A 20,985-nucleotide genomic window follows, 5' to 3' on the forward strand; every position below is an offset into this window, starting at 1 on the left:
TGAATGTTCAGTAAGACAGTGAAGTGATGTGTTTAAGAGTGTGGTATTAGTGAGTTGACATTTCTGCTTTTAATTAGCTCCTGAATCTGCTGGTTATTTAACCTCAGCTCTTATTGAGATCTTGAATCACATTGGCAATGATCAAGTTTTTGCTGTAATCATTAATAATCTACTTAGTTAGGAATGTTAAACTGATCCTTTACAACTCTTATTATAATCAAGAAAAAAGAAAAAAGAAGAGAAAAAGAAGGTTCTTTGAATTTAGGATATTTCTTCCATTTAGAGGATGAATTGTCAGTAGATGTTATATTTTCCGCTACCTCAACAGCATATAGAGGCCTAGTTCTATTACCAATCGACAAGGTTTGTTCTAATGATCATCAGATGAACCTTTCATTAGAATGTGATCGGACATTAATATGTTGAATTACCATTCGAATCTAATATTACAAATGAGCTGGATTTAGTTAAGAAGGAGGTACTCACTGTACATAGAAAGCGTCCTGAGAACTTGGACTGAACACACAGCTGAACTCTGCACACTTTACTAAGTTCTTCTTCACTTTACTAAGAAAATTCATGGAGATTCAACATAGAAGTTAACTTTATCTTGATGCTTTTTCTTGTACTCTCTTCTACTTTTGTTAAAGGTAACCAAATAATCTTGATGCTTTTTTGTTCTTGAAGATTACCACATTACTTAAACATAATTATTTAATTCTAATTAATTAAGGATATTAATCATTAATTTTGTCTCTGTTGCATCAGTCGTACAAGTTTCGTAGAGAGATGAAGAAGATGATGATAGGGAAGCAAAAGAAAGACTAGTACTGGAGGGGTTTATCTTCCCCCATTTATGGTGAAGAAGGCGAAGGAGATCGAAGACGACCAAAACGGCAGCGTTGAGCATCAGCGTTTGACGTGGGGGTGGGACGCTCTTCGTCGAACTATAAACAGCCTTCGTAAACCCATCTTTGTCTTTGTTGATTAGAGCTCATCGGAAATCGCGAGCCCACGTCACGTAAGTTTCTGATCCAGTGAGTGGTTGCTTGTTGAGAACTAGATTTGGTCCGTCAAGTGAAGAAGAAAAGAGGGCAACACGAGGCTCCGGCAAGCGATGATTTGGCTGGATAATCCAGAATTGGTAGGGAAATGGGTTTGGGCCAGAACCTGTATACCCGAATGAATTTAGGCCAGTTTGTGGCCCGATGTGATGGAATGATGGGTTTGGGTTTGTGGGCCCGTTGGGTCAATTTGGTTGTTTGGGTCCATTTCTGTATTTGGGCATGTTTTAGTGTTTGGGCTCGTCTGGGCCTTTGGGTTGGGCTAAGTGTTGAGTGGGTTGGTTGAATCTAGGCCTTTAGTTGGTGTGATGGGTTCCATTTTTGGTTTGGCAAAGAAGATGAACTAAACTGGATTTTTGTTTGCAGGTGAGGCAACAACAGTGGACGAGATTGGACCAAGGAGAATAGAGCAGTGAGGAAAGATTTGCTAGACAGCCTGCTCTGATACCATGTTACCATCTGAAGAAGAAGCGGCAAAAGCAGTAGTTGGACTACTTAAGACTGCCGGGAAGAAATAATAAAGGCAAGAGCAGCAACAAGTTGTAGAGATTGCCCAAGAAAAATAAAGCAATGTAAATGAAGAATAATTTCTGTAAAAGTGTTTTTGTATAGTATTTTCATTGTATCAATGGTACAATTTATACATGAAGGATGTAATATGTAAGGAAACAAATAAATACAAATATTTACACAATCAACACATAAATGGAAACAATATTTTGTTACTAATAATATTGTGATCTTGATCATACCAAATCCTGACATTCCATCGTCCAGTTGTCAACACTAATGAATAATGAAATTAAAGAGAGGGACGTCTCTAGAAAAGATTGCTAATGGTTGCTTATCATCATTTGCTATCTGGTTAATGTGGTGTAATTCTAGATGTCATTTTATTATACTTAAGACAATCGACAATATTATTGTCTCCTTGTAATTTCTTGGAATAGTCAAGGGTGCCAAAACCTTTAATTTTAATAGAATGATAATTAAATTATACATAAGTGATGATAATGATAAATTAGTTAGGGTCAAACATTTTTTATAAATTTTTTTGTTGTTATTTCAGAAGTGACTGAATTGAGTAGTGGGTAACATAGAAAATAAAATAATGCTGAAAAATAGATATCTTTATAAACTTTTTGACATTCAAAATTTAAAAGCATTACGTAATATGGAATATCTCTAGTTTTCGGGTCAAGTTTCCTGAATTTTTATGAATAATATTAACAAGACAATTATTTATGAAGGCGTTAACTTGTCAGGCACCCACTTTTCCTTCTCCAGCAACGAAACAAATGAGCTGGGGCCTTCAAAGTAAAGGGGTACAGACAAGTATTCTAACTATTTAGCTAACGAAGTTGAGCTGGAATCTTCATTTAGTATTTGATAGACACTTTTTCAACTAATCTATAGTAACAAAAATGGTTCTCTCCCTTTCAACTTTATTTGCTAATTTTTCTTAAAGTGAAATTAGACCGAAGAAAAAAAGAAAAAAAAATAGAAACATTTAGGCTTCGTTTAGTTGGATTTTGGGAATACTACTTTTAGTATTCCCAAAAAAGTTAAACAGTAAAATACCAAAAAACTAACAATATTATTCAACTTTATTCAACATTTTTTAAACCCCCTAAATTTGTTAATTCAATTAAATACCCCTAAATATTTTTAATGTTTTTGTTACGGCGACTCCGGCCACCTTCCGGCGGTGGTGGCCGGCTGTCCGTATTTGGGGGTGGATTGGAGGTGTTTTTGTTAACTTTTAATATTTTATTATAAGGGGTATTTTGTAAAAAAACAAACATAAGGGGTATTTTAAATTTGTAAATCCTACATCGTAATACCCGTCCAATTCAACTTTTTTTTTAACTTTTTTTAAAAGACTTTTCCCAAAAACACAAAATTGTGAATCAAACGGAGCCTTAAGCTGTAGAACTTTTGACCATTGACTCACACTACAGAAGTCTTTCTATCAGCTACAGTACGATGAAATTAATATAGTAGAAGTTGGTGTAAATGGGCTAATTTTCCATGCGAATACAATTAGTCTTTAGCATAAATAAAGAGTTTCCACGCTTATCAATTTATTCTCTATAATTTCTAGTCCTACGGTAGACACAAACACCTAGAAGTTGGCATTGGGATTTGGGAGAGTCTAAATTAGTTTTCTTGTTGTATGCAATTTTTAATAGGATACGATGGAATATTTATGTATGTGAAAGAATTAGTACAATATTGGACACCAACACAAAATATTATTTAATTTATCATGATTTGTGCATAATGAAAATGGATTTGTGAATTCTATAATAATAATTTTATAAACTTTTCAAAGATAAAAATAAGTGGACAAAAGACAACAGACTGATCATCAATCCTATAATGGTTAGAATCTTTTATTAGTATAAGAAAATAAATAGTTCTACATTAACTAAACTATCCCTCACTTTTTGTTAGCTATCAAAGTTACTAAATTTTTTTTGTGGGAAATAGTAAAAAACCACCTTTAAGCCCAAAGGTTATCCAATTCTGTTAAATTTTTATAAAAATTCTATTTTGCCTCACTCTAATTAAATATGATAAATTTTTTGGCCTCTCAATAAAATTGAAACTAATTTATTAGTAGTGCAATATCTTACCTAAATTAAGTTATACGTGTGATTGATATTTTTATTTTCTTTTAATTTTTTATGTTTGTATAATAATTTATATAAAATGTTATTAATATATATTTGGTTATAGTTTTGAATTGAATATTTACAAGTGCCGGGTTCAAAAATTGGAAATAACAAAAACAAATTAAAATATAATATGAAAGTTAGAACAAAATAATAATTTTAAATTACAAGTAAACGGAACTGGATGACCTTAGGGCTTAAGTCTTCTTCACCTTCCCATTTTGTAGTGTCTGAACAACGTCTTGTCATAATAGTCTCTTCTGGTCAAGGATGTGCACCCTCACATCACATCTCACTCCAATGCTTTCTTCATCTTCTCACATTTTTTGGTGCATAATGAAGTATATTTAATTAACTCTAGAGTCTCCCCCTCCATTTCTTTGAGAAAAAATCATTAACGTTTAATGCAACTAGCTAAATATACAGAAAGAACAACCATTTCCTTTGTAAAGACGTCTCTAAGTCTTCCTAAAATCTAAACCAAAATTTTGGATGAAGAATCCACTAAAAGATGGATGTCCATAGATTAATATAATATCATAAACTTGGTTGAAATTTTTTGGTCAAATATAAGAATATTTACTTGGAAACATTATATGAAATGCGTTTGGTATACGAAAAATAAAGGTTATACATGTTACAAATTTTACATTTTCAATATTTATTGTATTATTATTATAATTTTAAAAGTTGAAGATTTATTCAGGATTTCTATGGGTGCGTTTGGTTTATTATTTTGGATAGAATTTTGGAAATAGTATTGGATAATTGAATATGAGAGTATTATGAGGTAAAATTTAAAAATTTATAAAAAAACCCTATAAGTTTGCTAATTTAATAAATATCCCAATATGTAAAATAACAAAAATACCCCCACCACCTGCAGTGCCAGATTCCGGCCACTACCGTCGGAATCTGACCGGAAAATCACGTTATGACACAGACTGGTCAGATCTATGTTGTAACGCATTATTATGGCCTTTTCCGATCAGATCCACCACGGATCTGACCAGAAAAGTCTAGATCTACGGCTTGTCGTGGTCGTCGACGGCCGAAAAAGGCCAAAACGACGGCCATTTCTTTATTATTTATTAGAGTCGTGCTCAACTCATCACTCTTGGAAACTTCAATTTAAATTATGAATAAAATGTAACCCAAAAAAAAAAAAAAAAAAAATCATACCATGCTTTCTATTAGCAAGTTTAAAGGGTACTGGAATGTAATAAATTAAATATTGTTGTATTTTATAATTCTTAACTCTCTAGGAGGAAATTTTTTTATTTTTTTTTTGATCTCAAAGATATATGACCAGTCTTATGTTGAAGTTAATGAAGATAGGACTTATGTTGTAGCTTGCACTATTGATCTAATGCAGCCATGTGGGAGGTTCTCATTACGTAACTTTATAGCACACCTTCCTTTTCTGTTAATTATCAAGGAATAGATATCCAAGATTTCATTTATTTTTAGAGCTCTACTCAACTCATTCTTGGAATCTTTAATTTGAAAAAGCATTAGAATGTATTACAAACAAAATTTAACTCCATATCACGCTTTCTATTGGCAAGTTTAAAGTATATTGGTTGTAATAATTAAAGTAAACTTGTATTTTATCTTAATTCTTAATTACTTAGTAATGAAGTGTACTATGACCTTTAAAGTCTTCTCCAAGCCTTATTAATTAATGAATAATTCTATTCTTATAATTCAATTTCACAAACTTTCTTTCATAATCTTGACGCGACAGTTTGCAATTAATCAACTCCCAAATGGGTCTTGTCTATTCAATTACAAACTAATTAATTACGAAATTTATAAAATTAGTTTGTAAGCCAATCTTTATTATTAATTTTATGTTATGCAAACCAAAAGTCAACTAGTTTGACTTCCCAATTTTTTACTACCAAAACCAAAATGGTGGCTTTTATTATATAATTTTCGAAAGTTGTACATACAAAGCAATGAATTAACAAATCTAGCTCATTTTATAGATTACATTCGACAATTATCGTATGAATGATTATTAAGTACAGAGATAAACTAGGCACATGTGGTTGGGTTATGGTTTCCTCTTAAGGATTGCTTCAACGTTTGAACAAGAAGATGTTGCTCGACCTTCATTACCGCCGTTGTAAACCAAGTTGATATCACCAATCTCTACATTTTGGCATGGGTTCACTCTGCTACACATTAGATTAACTGCAACCTTGGAGTAGGAAGTGCCGCGAATGTTGTTGTATCTTACATTGTTGATCTTCACTCTTGAAGGAGCCTATCTCCAGGTGCTGAGATCTTGACAGATTTTAGCTTCAAGTTATAGCAGGAAAAAATGTTGATATGAACCTTTTTCCTATCAACTGATTTTATATCTTTGATTGTTGAGGGAATTGAATCGTAAAGACTGTTAAAAAGCGAAGCAAGTAAGCAACTAATTAACTCGAAATTGTGTTTCAGTTATTGAAAGGCGATATAGATTAAAATGTTAGCATATTATTAATGAAAGAACTTACTGTAGGAAGCTGGCACTTTGAATTTTTATGGCAATCATTTTGTGGCCATGCAGTTTGTCCTTGGCCATAGAAAATTCCACCACCAGCAAGGGTGAAGTTGTTGAGATGTTGAAAGGTGATCCAACTATTCTTATTGGTAAACGTTGATAGATCAATAGGAGCCTTCACAAACCCTTTCACTATAAATAAAATTAGACCTTTGCATGGACCTTCAAACACCACTAAACTGACCAAGTAATTTCCAGGCGGAACCATTAACTTGCTATTGCCATTCCAGTTGCAAGCTTTTTCCCAAGCAATACTAAAAGCCTGAATTATTTGACATAGTTGAAACATAATGATTAATATTGCCTACCTAAAAAGACTATGAGACTCTCGTAATAATAAGTATTTTTATGGTTATTGTCACTTGGGGACAAAAAAGTTACTATACAAAAATAGAAAAAATAAATATTTTTATGCAATTATATACTTCAAATAATCACAAACTACTGTTATAAGTATTTATTTGTTAGGTAGAAAGAAACAACTACTACTTAAATTAAGCAAAGAAAAATAAAAAATTAAAGATGTATAGGAACTGGATTTAAATAAAGTTAGGGAAGTGATATTAAGCCCCCATTTAATCTATCAGTATCTCCCATTATTAAATATACCTCTTTTATCATAAAAAGAAAATATCATATTGGAACCCATTTAATACAAAAAAATACCCTTTTAAGTTTAATTAAGTTTTTTGTTTCCCCAATTTCAAATTTAAAACTAGTTTTATCTTATTCAAATTCATCTTGTTATATGGTTAATTTCTCCATAATTTTAAATAAGGTTAAAAATCAGCCACCTGCTACTCATATCCATCTATGGTCCTCTAATTTTACTTGGTACATTTCTCAACATATAATAAATTAAATTAAATACCCACAAAAAACTACAAAAATTGTAGATGCGAAAATCATAGTTTAGATTTAAGCCCGATGAATTGATTGAATTACTGGTCATGATTTGCAAACTCTTAACAATTATATTCCCTCCAACCAGCAAGTAAGAACTAATTTTAACACAAAATGATCAAGCACCATTCATTAAACGCCTAATACCAAGCTCCGTAGCATACCATCCATTTACGTTCATGATCAAGGAATGTAGTATAAATAAAATTGGTTTAACCAACAATAGGTTGGCCGAGTGATAAAGGTTTGGGGTCAAGGGATTTGCTTCCCTTGTGGTATCAGGTTCGAATCTTACTAATATTGTTGGTCACGGACGCAGGGCTTGCCCTATTATAGAAGTTTTGTTCGAGGTCAGGAGATTAATCGAAGTACGCGTAAGTTAATCTGGATACTCTCGATAACAAAAAAAAAGAAAAAATTGGTTTCATATCAAAAGCTATTTTTTTTGTATATTTTTTTATAAAGTAAAATGAAACTACTACTCTTGAATTAGGGGGAAATAAAAATAAAATTCTGGTAAATACAAACTGTGTAATACAAGAGATGTGGATATGTACAAACTTCTTTAATAATATGCTGAATGAAGCATTCACATTGATGATAAAAGGCTCTTCAAGCAACTAACCTGAAATATTGAATGGATAACAATATCTGGTTTCCAATCTTGGTAATTCATGCTCACAAATTGTTGTCGAAGAGTCCATAACTCACAAAAGCAGAAAACATTAAATGGTAGTGTGAATAAGAAAACTTTAAATGGTATACGAACTTGCTCATTGAAATGAAAATTCAAATTTACACACAGAAGAGGCATGCACATTCTTTTATGCAGTCAAGAAATCTAGCAATAGGTAGATTTCTTCTATCCTATTCTTGAAAAAGAATAGGTAGATTTCTATAGAAGGATTATACGACAGTAATAGCATGAAACAGTTCCAGAATGATGATATGACAGTACATTGTGCCATAGAAATCGACTCTCTTCAGAATCCAATAAGGATCTACATGTGGATGATTAAATTAAATTCATTTCAGATAAGGAAAAAGTACCATAACAACAAGGCAATTCCTAAACCACACAACTTATTTGTACATTAAACTAAATATTGCCGTATTTTTATTTTATTTTATGAGATATGAAGAATGAAAATATAATATTATGGGAAAGACAAAACGTTTGAGCTAAAACACATTTTTTTTATCAGAACTTAGAACAAATATAGAGGATAAAAGAGAAGTTTACCTTCAGGACAGAGCCAAGCAGAGGAGAGCCAAACGGTCATTCCAAGTTAAAAATCACAACATTTTTATATGCTAAATAAAAACATTTAATGGGATCATTTATGATGATGGTAAGTCTATGGCTATAGCTCCAAGTTTCAACTCTGTTAATGAAAAAGTCCAACTCTGAACACGATAGACATCGTCAAGTTTAAAGAGAAGTAATTCCAATATTTAATATTTATTGTGACAACTCAACACAACCACCACCTCCTTAATTGCATTTGGACATTTCACTCTCTTCAAGATATGATTCAAATTTTAAAAGTACTCACAACAGCCAAAGCAAAAGCAACTAAAACAATTCCTCTTTCATTTATTTTTGTTTTTATTTTGTTTTATTGCTGCATTTGCTTTCACGTTTCACCTCCACTTCACCCACCCTCTCTCTCTTTTCCTTTCCTAAACCAGCAAAACATTCAGTGCTTCTTCCTCCATTTATGGACTTGCTTTGCCCAAACTGTGAATATGTCATTGTATTCACCATGTCAGAAGACCATGATAGCACTCACTCGCCTATCAATGACCTTATTTATTATTATACAGATTGTTAGGCTAAATTTTTTCCTTGTTTTGGTTAATTTTGTGCTGCTGGGACTCACAAAGTTTTTGTCGACTCTCTAGAATTGATGTTGCAGTGGGTCTATTTAGTGATCTACTGCAACATCAACAATCTTATGTCAAGTATTAGCTTCCATACTCACCACAACTCCAACAACTAAGCATGGAAGCCAGGAATTCTTTGCCTGAGATTCAAGGCCCTTCACATTTCTTCAAGGTCATCCTTCCCTCAACACTTGAAGCTAAGATGCTGGTAATTCCTCACTCAAGTTTTATCTGTTTTTTTAAGCAAACAAAACTGATTCTGGTGTTTTTCCTTTCTTTGTTTTCTACTTTCTTACATACCCATTTCATTCTCTGTAATTTTTTGGCTAAACATTTTACACTTCTGTCATTCACTTGTACATGGAGGTTCTGTAATGTGCATATGACAGCATGGTTGGAAGATAATGGTTCTTTGTTTTCTTAACATTGATCAACTCGAGATAAAAATTTAGGACTAATGTGTGTAAAAGCATTTGTTTGACGGATGAGTATCCAATTTTTTTTATTTTTTTTTTTTATAAATAGTTCTTGTAACTTAGTTTGTATAATTGCAGAAAATCCCACCAAAGTTTGTGACAAAGTTTGGGGATGAGCTTTCAAGTGTTGCAACACTAACACTTCCTAACGGTAGAGTTTGGCAAGTTGGAGTGGTAAAAGAAAGGGGAAAGATTTGGTTCGGTAATGGTTGGTCTGAGTTTGTGGAGAACCACTCCATTAATACAGGACACCTCTTGGTTTTCCGATTCAGATCAAATTCAAATTTTCATGTCGTTATATTTGATAAGAGTGCTTTTGAGATCGAGTATCCGATTAGTGATGGTGAAGAGCAAGAAAGTGACTTGGAAAGTGATGAAGAACAGTCTGTGGAGATATTGGGTTCTACAACTTTAAATTCATCTTTCAGGACTTTGGGAATCAATTTTAAAAATAAAAGTGCAAGGGCTGGGCCATCTCGCAATGCTTACTCTCCAACGCATAAAAATGAACCAAGAAGAACTGCACGACAAGTAGGGAAACAGGCAGTGGATAAAGGAAATCAACTTGGTAAGCTCTTTACACTAATATCTTCTTGTTCTAATTTAGAGTTTAAAACATTAACCTTTCCCATTGATTGCAGATCATCAAGAGTTCTATGGTTTCCTTAAAGAATTGTGGATTTCTATCAGTAAAGCATGTAGAAATTTTACCGTGGAAGAAAGACAGAGAGCACTTCTTGCAGCCAGATTGTTCAAGCCAAGCAATCATTCATTCTTGGTTATTTTGAGGACCCGTGACTTAAGAAATGAATATGTGGTGAGCTTTGAATAAAATGCATGTGATCATGAATTTTCATTGATAGCCTTTGATATATGGTAATTCCAAATAAATGGTTTTGCTTTGTGCAGTATATGCCAAAGACATTTTGGGTCAAGTGTTTGAGTAAAGAAGTAAAACAGATAAAAATACAAGATTCTGACAGAAAAGAGTGGCCGCTGAGTATCACACACTCGCGTCGTGGGAGACTGATAAGAGGAGGTTGGCGTAAATTTCAACAAGAGAAGAATTTGGAGGAAGGAGACATTTGTGTCTTTGAGCTGATGAGAAAGAGAAAGAGAAACGATGACTTTATTCTGAAAGTTTCAATACATAAAATTAATCCATAATCACAGTTATTAGCATGCATCCTTGATGTTTAACTTTATTTCCAAATTTTGTGTATTTTAGATAGATTCATGAATGCGTTTTCAGCCTATTGTATTCATAATTTCAACAAAACAAACTCTAAAATGTAATCCAAAAATATGAATTACATCTCGACATTTATACAATCTAAAAATTAATCATGTTATTTAAATTATTTCTATTTCCTTCTTCATACGAGTCATAGAGCAGATTCCTGTAATGAAATTGTGGCAATTTTGAATAGGAAGAACACAAGAAGCATCTTTGAAAGTGAGAAGGTGCAAGTTTGCACAGATCTTAATATGCAAGAGTCAAATATGTAGCTATACAGCATACTACAAAGCTATAAAATGAGAATGAAACTCAGATTACTGTCGGCTCACGTTTCTCTAATAATAATTTGAAAGGAAGTGGGCGATGCAAACATTGTTAGCAGCTCGAAAAGTATAGGCAATCAAGTCTACATACATGCATACGATGCGGGATATGAATGTATAATAAAGAGAATGAAATGATGAAGCTTAACACCTTAACCACTTATACATGCTTAGATGGTAAAATCAAATAGAAGGTACCATAATTTGTTAAAAATAGAATTCATCATTGGTGCATGCTCGAAATAACATTTAAGCCGGCAATTACAGGGACTGGGTACTACTATTGTAACCAAGACTGCAAGAGTTGCTAGATCTGTACAAACTTCTTTAACAAGATGTTGAAGCCTTGGCATTGATGCGAAAGGCTCTTCAAACCACCTAACCTCTAATAATCCAGTTCAAAAGCAGAGTCATTTGTCGAAGTAAGAGAATAAAAAGTTCTGCAAATAATTTGGCAAGGTAGAGCGAAATTTTAAGGCAAATCAGACAAACTGAATCTATCCAAAAATAAGAATGTCACGATGAACTAGAACTAAAGATTTCACTCATGGATCACAATTTTTGTACAATAATATCAGCAAGTACTCCTGATTTTTAGGGCACTGCAGTAAAATATAATTAAAATACTGCTGTCCGAAACTGCATAGCATAAACAAACTGTTGAACTACTCATAACTCTTGAATCTCCTGCTTGAGGATCCTACTACGGGTACTTTAACTATCCATCATGATATAAATGAATTATGAACCATATCCACGAATATTTTGACGCACAAGAAGTTAAAGTTCAAATGAAGAAGAAATGATCATCATGAAAGCATTGTGCACCACATGGAAGTCAATTACGGAATAAAGCAAAGCGAATCTATGCTTAAATCAGACAATGAGAAATAGCACTTGGACAGTGAAATATTAACATATGCATACAATACCATGTCTTTGAATCAGCAATTCTGATGCACACATATCTTGTTAAGGAGCCCTCAATATAGCAAACAAGTAAGGATCCAATAAGCACACATACATACCAATAATTAGACTATAACAAGGCATTACTCTCAGAATTCTGAATAAAATTATGGCAACTCCCAAGGATAAGATACAACTAAAAAGAAATACTTACATTTAGGAAAGAGCCAAGTCGGCGGAGGCCAGAAAATCTCAGACAAGCCAAGATAAAGCCGCTCAGTAGTACCATGCTCCAAATTAAAAAATGCAGCATACTATTAAAAAATGCAGCATACTTGCCGGGGTAATCATAAGAACCCTTTAAATGGATTCTATAACTTAAATAAACACAATTCTGTTTACATACAGAGAACTCTCTAGCTGAAAGAAAGAATTTGCATTCCCCACACATAAACAAGGCTCTATTTTTCAATCCATCTTTCACCTCAATCAACTGATTCTTTCTTTCATCAAGTTTAAAAATATCAAAACCAACCCGACCACATCTTCCATTAGAATTCACAGAGAAGGGCGAGTCTAAACCGAACATTTTAATAAAAAACAAATCAGCAGCTGACTTTACCAAGTGGAATGAACAATGGACTCTCATTGGAATCCCTAATGAAGCCACATGTTCAACAACATTCAAGGACTTAGGATTCACACTAATGGTATTTCTAGAGCTCAAAACATAAAATTTCTTGTTATGGTAAATAATATCTAAAATAAATTCGAAACGATCATGATCAATATTTACATCAACCCATTTATTATCTCCCCTTCTTCACAGCACCACACGGTCTTTAATCAACACTGTTAGGGCCAAAAATCGTCCTTGGTCCAAATAGGAAAACGGGCCCGACACTGAAGAAGAAGCCAGGCCCAATCCCGATATCACCCAACCGGATTAGGCCCATTCGGTACAAGATATAGCCTGCCCAGTCCACGTGGGCACGAGCCTCATAATCCCAGTCCATTTCCTAAGTCCATGAGCGAATCCAGAGCCCATGGCCCCTCTCAGAATACTTTCCTACTCTTGATCAATCTCCCGTTCAAGATCACCTTCCTATTCCTGATCACTTTCCTGCTCGAAGTTACTCTCCTAATCAGAATCACCTTCCTATTCGGACATTGGTAAGACAACTTACCACGGCCCTAATTCTTCTAGGGTTTGCATCAGAGTCATACTAGGACTCCTACTTCTACCAGGATTGGGAGACCAAACAGTCACTATATAAGCAGAGGCAAGCCCTCTCACAAAGGAGACGACATTACACCTTCACACCCGAAGCTCCGACTTGAGAGCTTCACTTCACCGCCGTAGTCACAGTCCCCGACTAGACTTCCGGTAACCTTTTACTCCATAGCCCTCTCTATATTAGCCTTTCAGCCTTGCTGACTTGAGCATCGGAGTGCCTACGGCAAACACCACCCCAGTGTTTCTCGTTCGCTTCACGCGTGTGTTTCTCTACGTGTGCAGGTACAATAGATTGCTAGTGGCCTCAACCTCACGGGATCAAACCCCCCTTTCGTACAGGTAGATTTTTACGTCTACAGTTTGGCGCCCACCGTGGGGTCTCTAGCAATCATTCGGCTCAACGAACCTTGCTACGTGGAGGAAAATTCCATGGCTGACAACTCCAATAACGCTAACCCCGGCCTCGAGGCCAAACTGGAAGCTCTAACCGCTCTCATGCAACAGAACTTGGACAAAGTGGCTGCATTGGAAGCTAAGAACAATGCAATCCGGACGGAAAACGCGTCCGTCAGGTCAGAAAACCAATCCTTCAAGGAGAAGGTGAGTCAATTCTATGACCTAGAGTTCCTTCCCGGCCAAACACCCCTCAATCGGTTCCGCACCCCTATTCTGCCCATGCAACCTCTGCTTACGCCGGAGCCCTGACCCTCGGCCTTTGGCAAAAGGTCGTGTCCCTTAAACCTGTCTGCGATCGACAATTTTGTCCTAATTCATGGAGATAAAGATATGCCTGTAGAACACCAATCAACAGATTCATTCCAGCATCAAGACCAAGACGATCCGGTGGTAGAGAACCCTCATCCACAAGACCAGCTCAATCTAACCGTCCCAACACATACTCGGTTCGGCTCGGCTCATCCCTGCGGGATGAACGGCCAAACAAAACCAACAGCACCCGAGCCCATCCATCCTGACCAACCGAATAACTATCAGAGGACTCCTCTGACCATCCATGTAGGACGAAACACCAGAACAGTTACCATGGGAGTCATCCAACCGGAAGGAATGACCGAAGACTTATGCTACCAAGGAATGCACAAAGGGACTCGTCAGCCTACCCCAAGAGGGATGACCCAACGGAATGTACCAAAGATAAATGCAAAGGCCGACCCGGTCACGCGGGATGACCTAGTGGCGTCCCCTTCTCCTATGGAACAAGTATTAGCCAAGAGATTGGCCGATGTGGAAGCAGTGATGCGACGCATTCCAGGAATGCCAGTCCCAACCAAGAAGAGCAGGCCCCATTGTTACGCGGATTCACCCTTCGTGGACGAGATCGCCCTAGCCGACTTGCCACAGAAGTTCACTATCCCCAACATGAAAATGTACGACGGCACAACCGATCCGGACGATCACATAACCTCATAAAAGTAACGGATGTTCACCGTCTAGATACCCCGACCGCTTAGGGAAGCCTGCATGTGCAAAATTTTTGGTTCGAGCTTATCCGGCCCAGCACTACAATGGTACACGAACCTCCCGAATGGATCCATCGATTCGTTCGCTCAACTCACCGACACGTTTGTGGAGCAATTCGCCAGCAGCAAGAAACTCGAGAAGCTGTCAGCCGACTTGTACAGGGTATACCAGAGAAGGGGCAAGCCATTGAGAAAATATGTCAGCAGGTTTAATAGAGAGAAGATTTCCATCCTAGCATGCAACCCTGAGACAGCCGTAGATGCCTTCAGGAAGGGTCTCCTCCAGGACAGAGAGCTATACAAAGAACTTACAAAGCTGGGATGCACAACAATGGAAGACGCCCTGGCCCGGGCAGTGATCCAAATAAGGTAGGAGGAGGATGAGATAAACCGAACGATTCACTCCAGATATGAACCAAGGCGGAGCGATAGGAAGCCAAAGCCTGGACCGGTAGAGCATCGCTACCACCCTCCAGCACGCAATATGGGCAGAGTCAAGAAGCCTTATGATCGCCAACCCTCGAGAAATGATAACAGACAGTTCGAATCGAACCGACCCAGAATACCGAAGTACAACTTCAACGTCGAACCAACCCAGATCGTAGCAATAATGAAAGGATTGGGATCCACCATCAAGTGGCCTGGCAAGCTCTATCCTGAGGCAAGGAGAGACACAACCAAGTGGTGCGAGTTCCACAACGACCATGGGCACAACACCGCAGACTATATTGCCTTACGACTCGAGGTTGCCGCACTTCTGAAAAGGGGACATCTCCGTGATCTGCTTACTGACAGGGAAAGAACACTATTAGCCAGAAAAGCTCCAAAGAACCGTCACCCCCTCCGTGGGAACCCACACCAAAAGGTTTATATTCGCTCATCTCTGGAGGATCAGAGATCAGTGGGGTAAGTTACTCATCGGCCAAGCGGTATGCTAGAGCCAATCACCACCATGAAGTCTAGTCCATCCATCCGGTCTCGCGGTCACACTCTCATCAGGTAATTTAGTTTGAAGATGACGAACCAGCCACCCTGGCCGCTCCTCATCACGATGCTTTAGTCGTATCCCTGCAGATTGCCAACATCCTAGTGAAAAGGGTGTTCGTAGATGGAGGTTCGTCAGCAAACATCCTGTTCCTCGAAGCAGTAAAAGCAATGGGACTAGAAGAAGCAAACATCAACAGGCGGTCGACACTGCTGGTTGGGTTCAGCTTGGAGTAGAAATACACTATTGGAGAGATAGTCCTTCCCATCTACGCCGGCGGAGTGAACAAACAGACCGTCTTCCTGGTGATCGACTGCCCATCTCCCTACAACGTCATTTTGGGCTGGCCTTGGATCCACGACATGCGAGCAGTCCCACCTACCTTCCACCAGACGATCAGGTTTCCAACCAAGTGGGGGGTACGAGAGATCAAGGGCGACCCCAAAGCTTCCAGAGACTGCTACAAGAACGCCTTCAAGAGCAAAGGAAACTCCTCATAGTAATTACAGTCTCATCCAACCCCTCGGACCGAGCCTGACCAACCGACCATTGAGGAGTTGGATGAAGTGCAGATACATCCGGACAACCCCGAGAGAAAGACATACATAGGTTCCCGCCTTGAACCCGAGACAAGAGAGAAGCTAATAGAATTTCTCAAACAGAACGAAGACTGCTTCGCCTGGTCCCATGCCAATATGACTGGAATCAGTCCAGACGCAATGGTCCACCAGCTCAAGGCAGATCGTGATCATCCACCAGTGAAGCAGGGGAGGAGGAAATTCGCACATGAGCGAAACCAAATCGTCAATGAAGAGATTGAAAAGCTCCTGAGCAACGGCATGATTAGAGAGGTCCGCTACCCCGAATGGCTAGCAAACGTCGTGGTCGTAAAGAAAAAGAACAGGAAGTGGAGAGTCTGCGTCGACTTCACTGACTTGAACAAAGCCTGCGCCAAGGATTCTTTCCCACTCCCACATATCGACATGATGGTAGATGCGACTGCAAGGCATGAACTCCTTAGTTTCATGGACGCCTTCTCGGGATATAACCAGATCCTGATGCATCCGGACGACCAAGAGAAGACAGCATTCATCACAGAGAGGGGAACCTATTACTACAAAGTAATGCCATTCGGACTGAAGAACGCTGGGGCCACCTACCAACGGCTAGTCAACAAGATGTTCTCCAACTACTTAGGAGAAACTATGGAGGTTTACATTGATGACATGCTCGTCAAGTCGCTTATTGCCGAACAACACCTTGACCACTTTAGCCAGGCATTCGCCATCCTCCGGAAGTACAACATGAAGCTGAATTCAGCCAAGTGCTCATTCGGCGTCTCATCAGGTAAATTCTTGGGCTATATGGTTACTCAGAAGGGGATAGAAGCAAACCCTGGCCAGATCAGAGCGATCCTCAACATACCATCCCCGACTTGCATCAGAGATGTCCGGCGCCTTGTAGGACGAGTGGCCGCCCTAGGCCGCTTCATCTCCAGATCAGCTGATAAGTGCCACCTATTCTTCCATGCCCTCAAGAAGTCCAAGAAGTTCGACTAGAACCCCTCATGCGAAGAAGCCCTACAACAGCTGAAGAGGTATCTGACGACACCCCCGCTTCTTTCCAAACCTATGGACGTGGAGCCGCTCTACTCTTACCTAGTGGTCTCAAAGACAGCCATCTCAGTAGTGCTAGTTCAGGAAGAAGAATCAAAGCAGTTACCGGTCTACTATGTGAGCAAGTCGCTCCTCGATGCATAAACTCGGTACAGTCAACTGGAGAAACTGGCCTTTACCCTCATCCATGCATCCAGGAAGCTTAGGCCGTACTTTCAATGCCACTCCATTGTTGTAATCACCTCCTTCCCACTCAAGAAGATACTGCACAAACCAAAACTATCAGGCCGAATCATGCAATGGACAGTAGAGCTCAGTGAGTTTGACATATCCTACCAATCCCGCACCGCCGTCAAGTCCCAGGCACTAGCAGACTTTATTGTCGACTTCACACCAAGCGCCACCACCCAGGCTAAAAGAGAGTTACTATGCATGAACGGCGCACCACCCTCAAAGTGGACTCTCCTAGTAGATGGATCGAGTAATGTCAATGGAAGCGGACTCAAAATAGTACTGATCGCACCAGAGGGAGACATCGTCCAACGAGCAATCTGGTATGGGTTCAATTGCATGAATAACGAGGTCAAATATGAAGCCCTCCTAGCCGGACTTTCCTTGGCTAGAGAAATTGGAGCCAAGAGACTGGAAGTGAAGTCCGATTCCCAACTCGTAGTCAATCAACTACAAGGCACGTATCAAGCACGCGACTCAAAGATGACATCCTATTTGAGCATGGTCAAAGAGCTACAGGCCCAATTCAAAGAGTTCTCCATCGTACAGATCCCTAGAGCTGAGAACTACCATGCCGACGCCCTTGGCAACCTTGGCTCGGCACTCCCATGTTCCTCCCAGTCATCCATTCCTCTCTTATTCATGCAGTGGCCAGCCAACTGGAAGGAACAACCATCAAACAAGTCTCCCGCAGAAGCCATGGGCATTGAACAAGCCGACTGCTGGATGACTCTGGTAGTAAGGTACCGACTGCTGGATGACTCTGGTAGTAAGGTACTTGGAAAATGATGAACTCTCGGCTGACAAGAATGAAGCATGCCAATTGAAAGCAAGAGCCGCCAGATTCACCATACATGAGGGCCAACTCCTTAGAAAGTCATTCTCAGGTCCTTATCTCAAATGCGTAAGCCCAGAAGAAGCCCAAAGTGTCCTAGCCGAACTCCATGAAGGCAAATGCGGGAACCACGCAGGAGGCCACAGTCTTGCACATCGGGTGATCACCGTTGGATATTACTGGTCGACCATACGCACCGATTCAACCGCTTACGTAAAGAAGTACGATAGCTGTCAGAGGTTTGCCCATGTCTCACACCTCCCACCAGAGCGACTCCATTCCATCCTCACATCTTGGCCATTCATGAAGTGGGGAATGGACATCGTGGGAAAGCTACCTACTATACCCGGGCAACGAGTCTTCATGTTGGCTGTAATAGACTACTTTATCAAGTGGATCGAAGCCAAGGCCTTCGCACAAGTCAGAAATCGAGAGGTAAAGGCCTTCATCTGGAAGAGTGTGATCTGCAGGTTCGGGATACCGAAGGAGATCGTCACCGATAATGGATCCCAGTTCATTAGCTCAGGCTTCAGGGATTATTGTGACAAGTGGGGAATCAAACTGAGCTTCTCAACTCCCCGCAACCCCCAATCTAACGGCCAAGCCGAGTCATCAAACAAGACCATCATTCAGACATTGAAGAAGCAATTGCAGAAAGCCAAAGGCGCATGGGCAGACGAGCTACCTGGAGTCCTCTAGTCGTACCGAACCACGGCTCGATCATCAACGGACGAAACCCGGTTCTCCCTCACATACGGTTCCAAAGCAGTCATCCCAGTTGAAGTATCTGTTCCGTCCACCAGGCTCCAATGGGCAGACGAGGAATCAAACAGTCACAACCTCTGCCAGAATCTAGACACCATGGATGAGCTACGGGAACCGACGAGCATCCGCAACGTAGTTTACCAGCAATAGGCCACCCGACATTATAACCGCAATGTGAGGATCCGTACTTTCAAGATAGGCGACTGAGTCCTCCACAGGGTATTCCAAAACACCAAAGAGATCAACTCTGGCAAACTCGGTCCTACCTAGAAAGGTCCCTACAAGATAATCAAAGCAGCAGGGAAGGGCGCCTACAAACTCCAGACCCCCGAGGGCAAAGACATCAACAACAGTTGGAATGCCATTCACCTCAAACGCTATTACTACTAGGTGAACTTTGTTTATCTTTATTTTCATTTTAAAAAGGATGAGTGGGCCTATCCACCTCCTCTTAGACAGTCGTCCTCATGGCCAGAAATTTAATGAAGTACTATTTAGAAATTTTTTGTCTCCAAACCGACCCCGGTCGATGAATTACTGTCACCATCAGATCGGCCATACCGATAAACGTTCTAACGCCTTCAAATCGGCCCGGCCTGATAAATGTACGTACACCTTTGAATCGACCCTGCTCGATTCAGCCATGCTGATAAACGTACTAACGCCTTCAAATCGACCCTGCTTGATAAACGTACGTACACCTTCGAATTGACCCTACTCGATTCACGATGACACCTTCAGATCGGCCATGCCGATAAATGTACTAACGCCTTCAAATTGGCCCTGCCTGATAAACGTACGTACACCTTCGAATCGACCCTGCTCGATTCACGATGAAACCTTCAGATCGACCATGCCGATAAACGTACTAACGCCTTCAAATCGACCCTGCTTGATAAACGTACGTACACCTTCGAATTGACCCTACTCGATTCACGATGACACCTTCAGATCGGCCATGCCGATAAATGTACTAACGCCTTCAAATTGGCCCTGCCTGATAAACGTACGTACACCTTCGAATCGACCCTGCTCGATTCACGATGAAACCTTCAGATCGACCATGCCGATAAACGTACTAACGCCTTCAAATCGGTCCTGCCCGATAAACGTACGTACACCTTCGAATCGACCCTGCTCGATTCATGATGACACCTTCAGATCGGCCCTGCCGATAAACGTACTAACGCCTTCAAATCGGCCTTGCCCGATAAACATACGTACACCTTCGAATTGACTCTGCTCGATTCACGAGGACACCTTCATATCGACCCTGCCTGATAAACGTACTTACACCGTCGAATCTACCCTGTTTGATTCACAATGACATCCTCTGATCGGCCCTACTCGATTCGCGAGTTGCACCTTAGTATTGGCCCCACACAGTCTACGAAAATCAGCACAACTTATGATCCACACCACCCAGTCGGCCCGATCCGACCCAAGAACTGAACTAAAGTTTAACTTCGTTCATCCAAGGGGATGTACACTCGATCGACTAGACCGAATAAATAGTCCTTACACCATTGACAAGCGAAGCACCAACCCAGCCCAACATAAGGCCTACATGCCTTAACCATTGGGCCACTCTAAAGTAACATACACAACGTAGTGCACCTACAAAAAAAGAAACAACGAACAGTTCATTCATCCAAGGAGAGAACACCAGAAGTCCAAATGGTCAAATGTAATATACATAGCATCAAATGGCCCAGTTCAGAATACAAAAAATGGCACACACGCCAGACAAAAGGGCATCGCAGGCCCCAAAATACATAAAGAAAAATGATAAGTATCCTCA

The 20,985-nt window shown here is 39.3% G+C and overlaps 2 protein-coding genes across 2 annotated transcripts; both read left to right on the plus strand.

Moving 5' to 3' along the window:
• The first annotated feature begins 9,156 nt into the window (after window positions 1-9,156).
• Window positions 9,157-10,732, plus strand: LOC116139463 (B3 domain-containing transcription factor VRN1-like). The gene is made up of 4 exons (XM_031425132.1): window positions 9,157-9,297; window positions 9,644-10,133; window positions 10,207-10,382; window positions 10,475-10,732. Exons 1-4 carry the CDS (start codon window positions 9,208-9,210, stop codon window positions 10,730-10,732), a joined length of 1,014 nt encoding a protein of 337 aa, XP_031280992.1. The 5' UTR covers window positions 9,157-9,207.
• Window positions 10,733-14,753: 4,021 nt separating this feature from the next.
• Window positions 14,754-15,125, plus strand: LOC116139466. Its single transcript, XM_031425133.1, has one exon. It carries the CDS (start codon window positions 14,754-14,756, stop codon window positions 15,123-15,125), a length of 372 nt encoding a protein of 123 aa, XP_031280993.1.
• Window positions 15,126-20,985: the final 5,860 nt, after the last annotated feature.

The sequence above is a fragment of the Pistacia vera genome, unplaced genomic scaffold (genome assembly GCF_008641045.1).
Source record: "Pistacia vera cultivar Batoury unplaced genomic scaffold, PisVer_v2 Contig351, whole genome shotgun sequence".
Classification (NCBI taxonomy): Eukaryota; Viridiplantae; Streptophyta; class Magnoliopsida; order Sapindales; family Anacardiaceae; genus Pistacia; species Pistacia vera.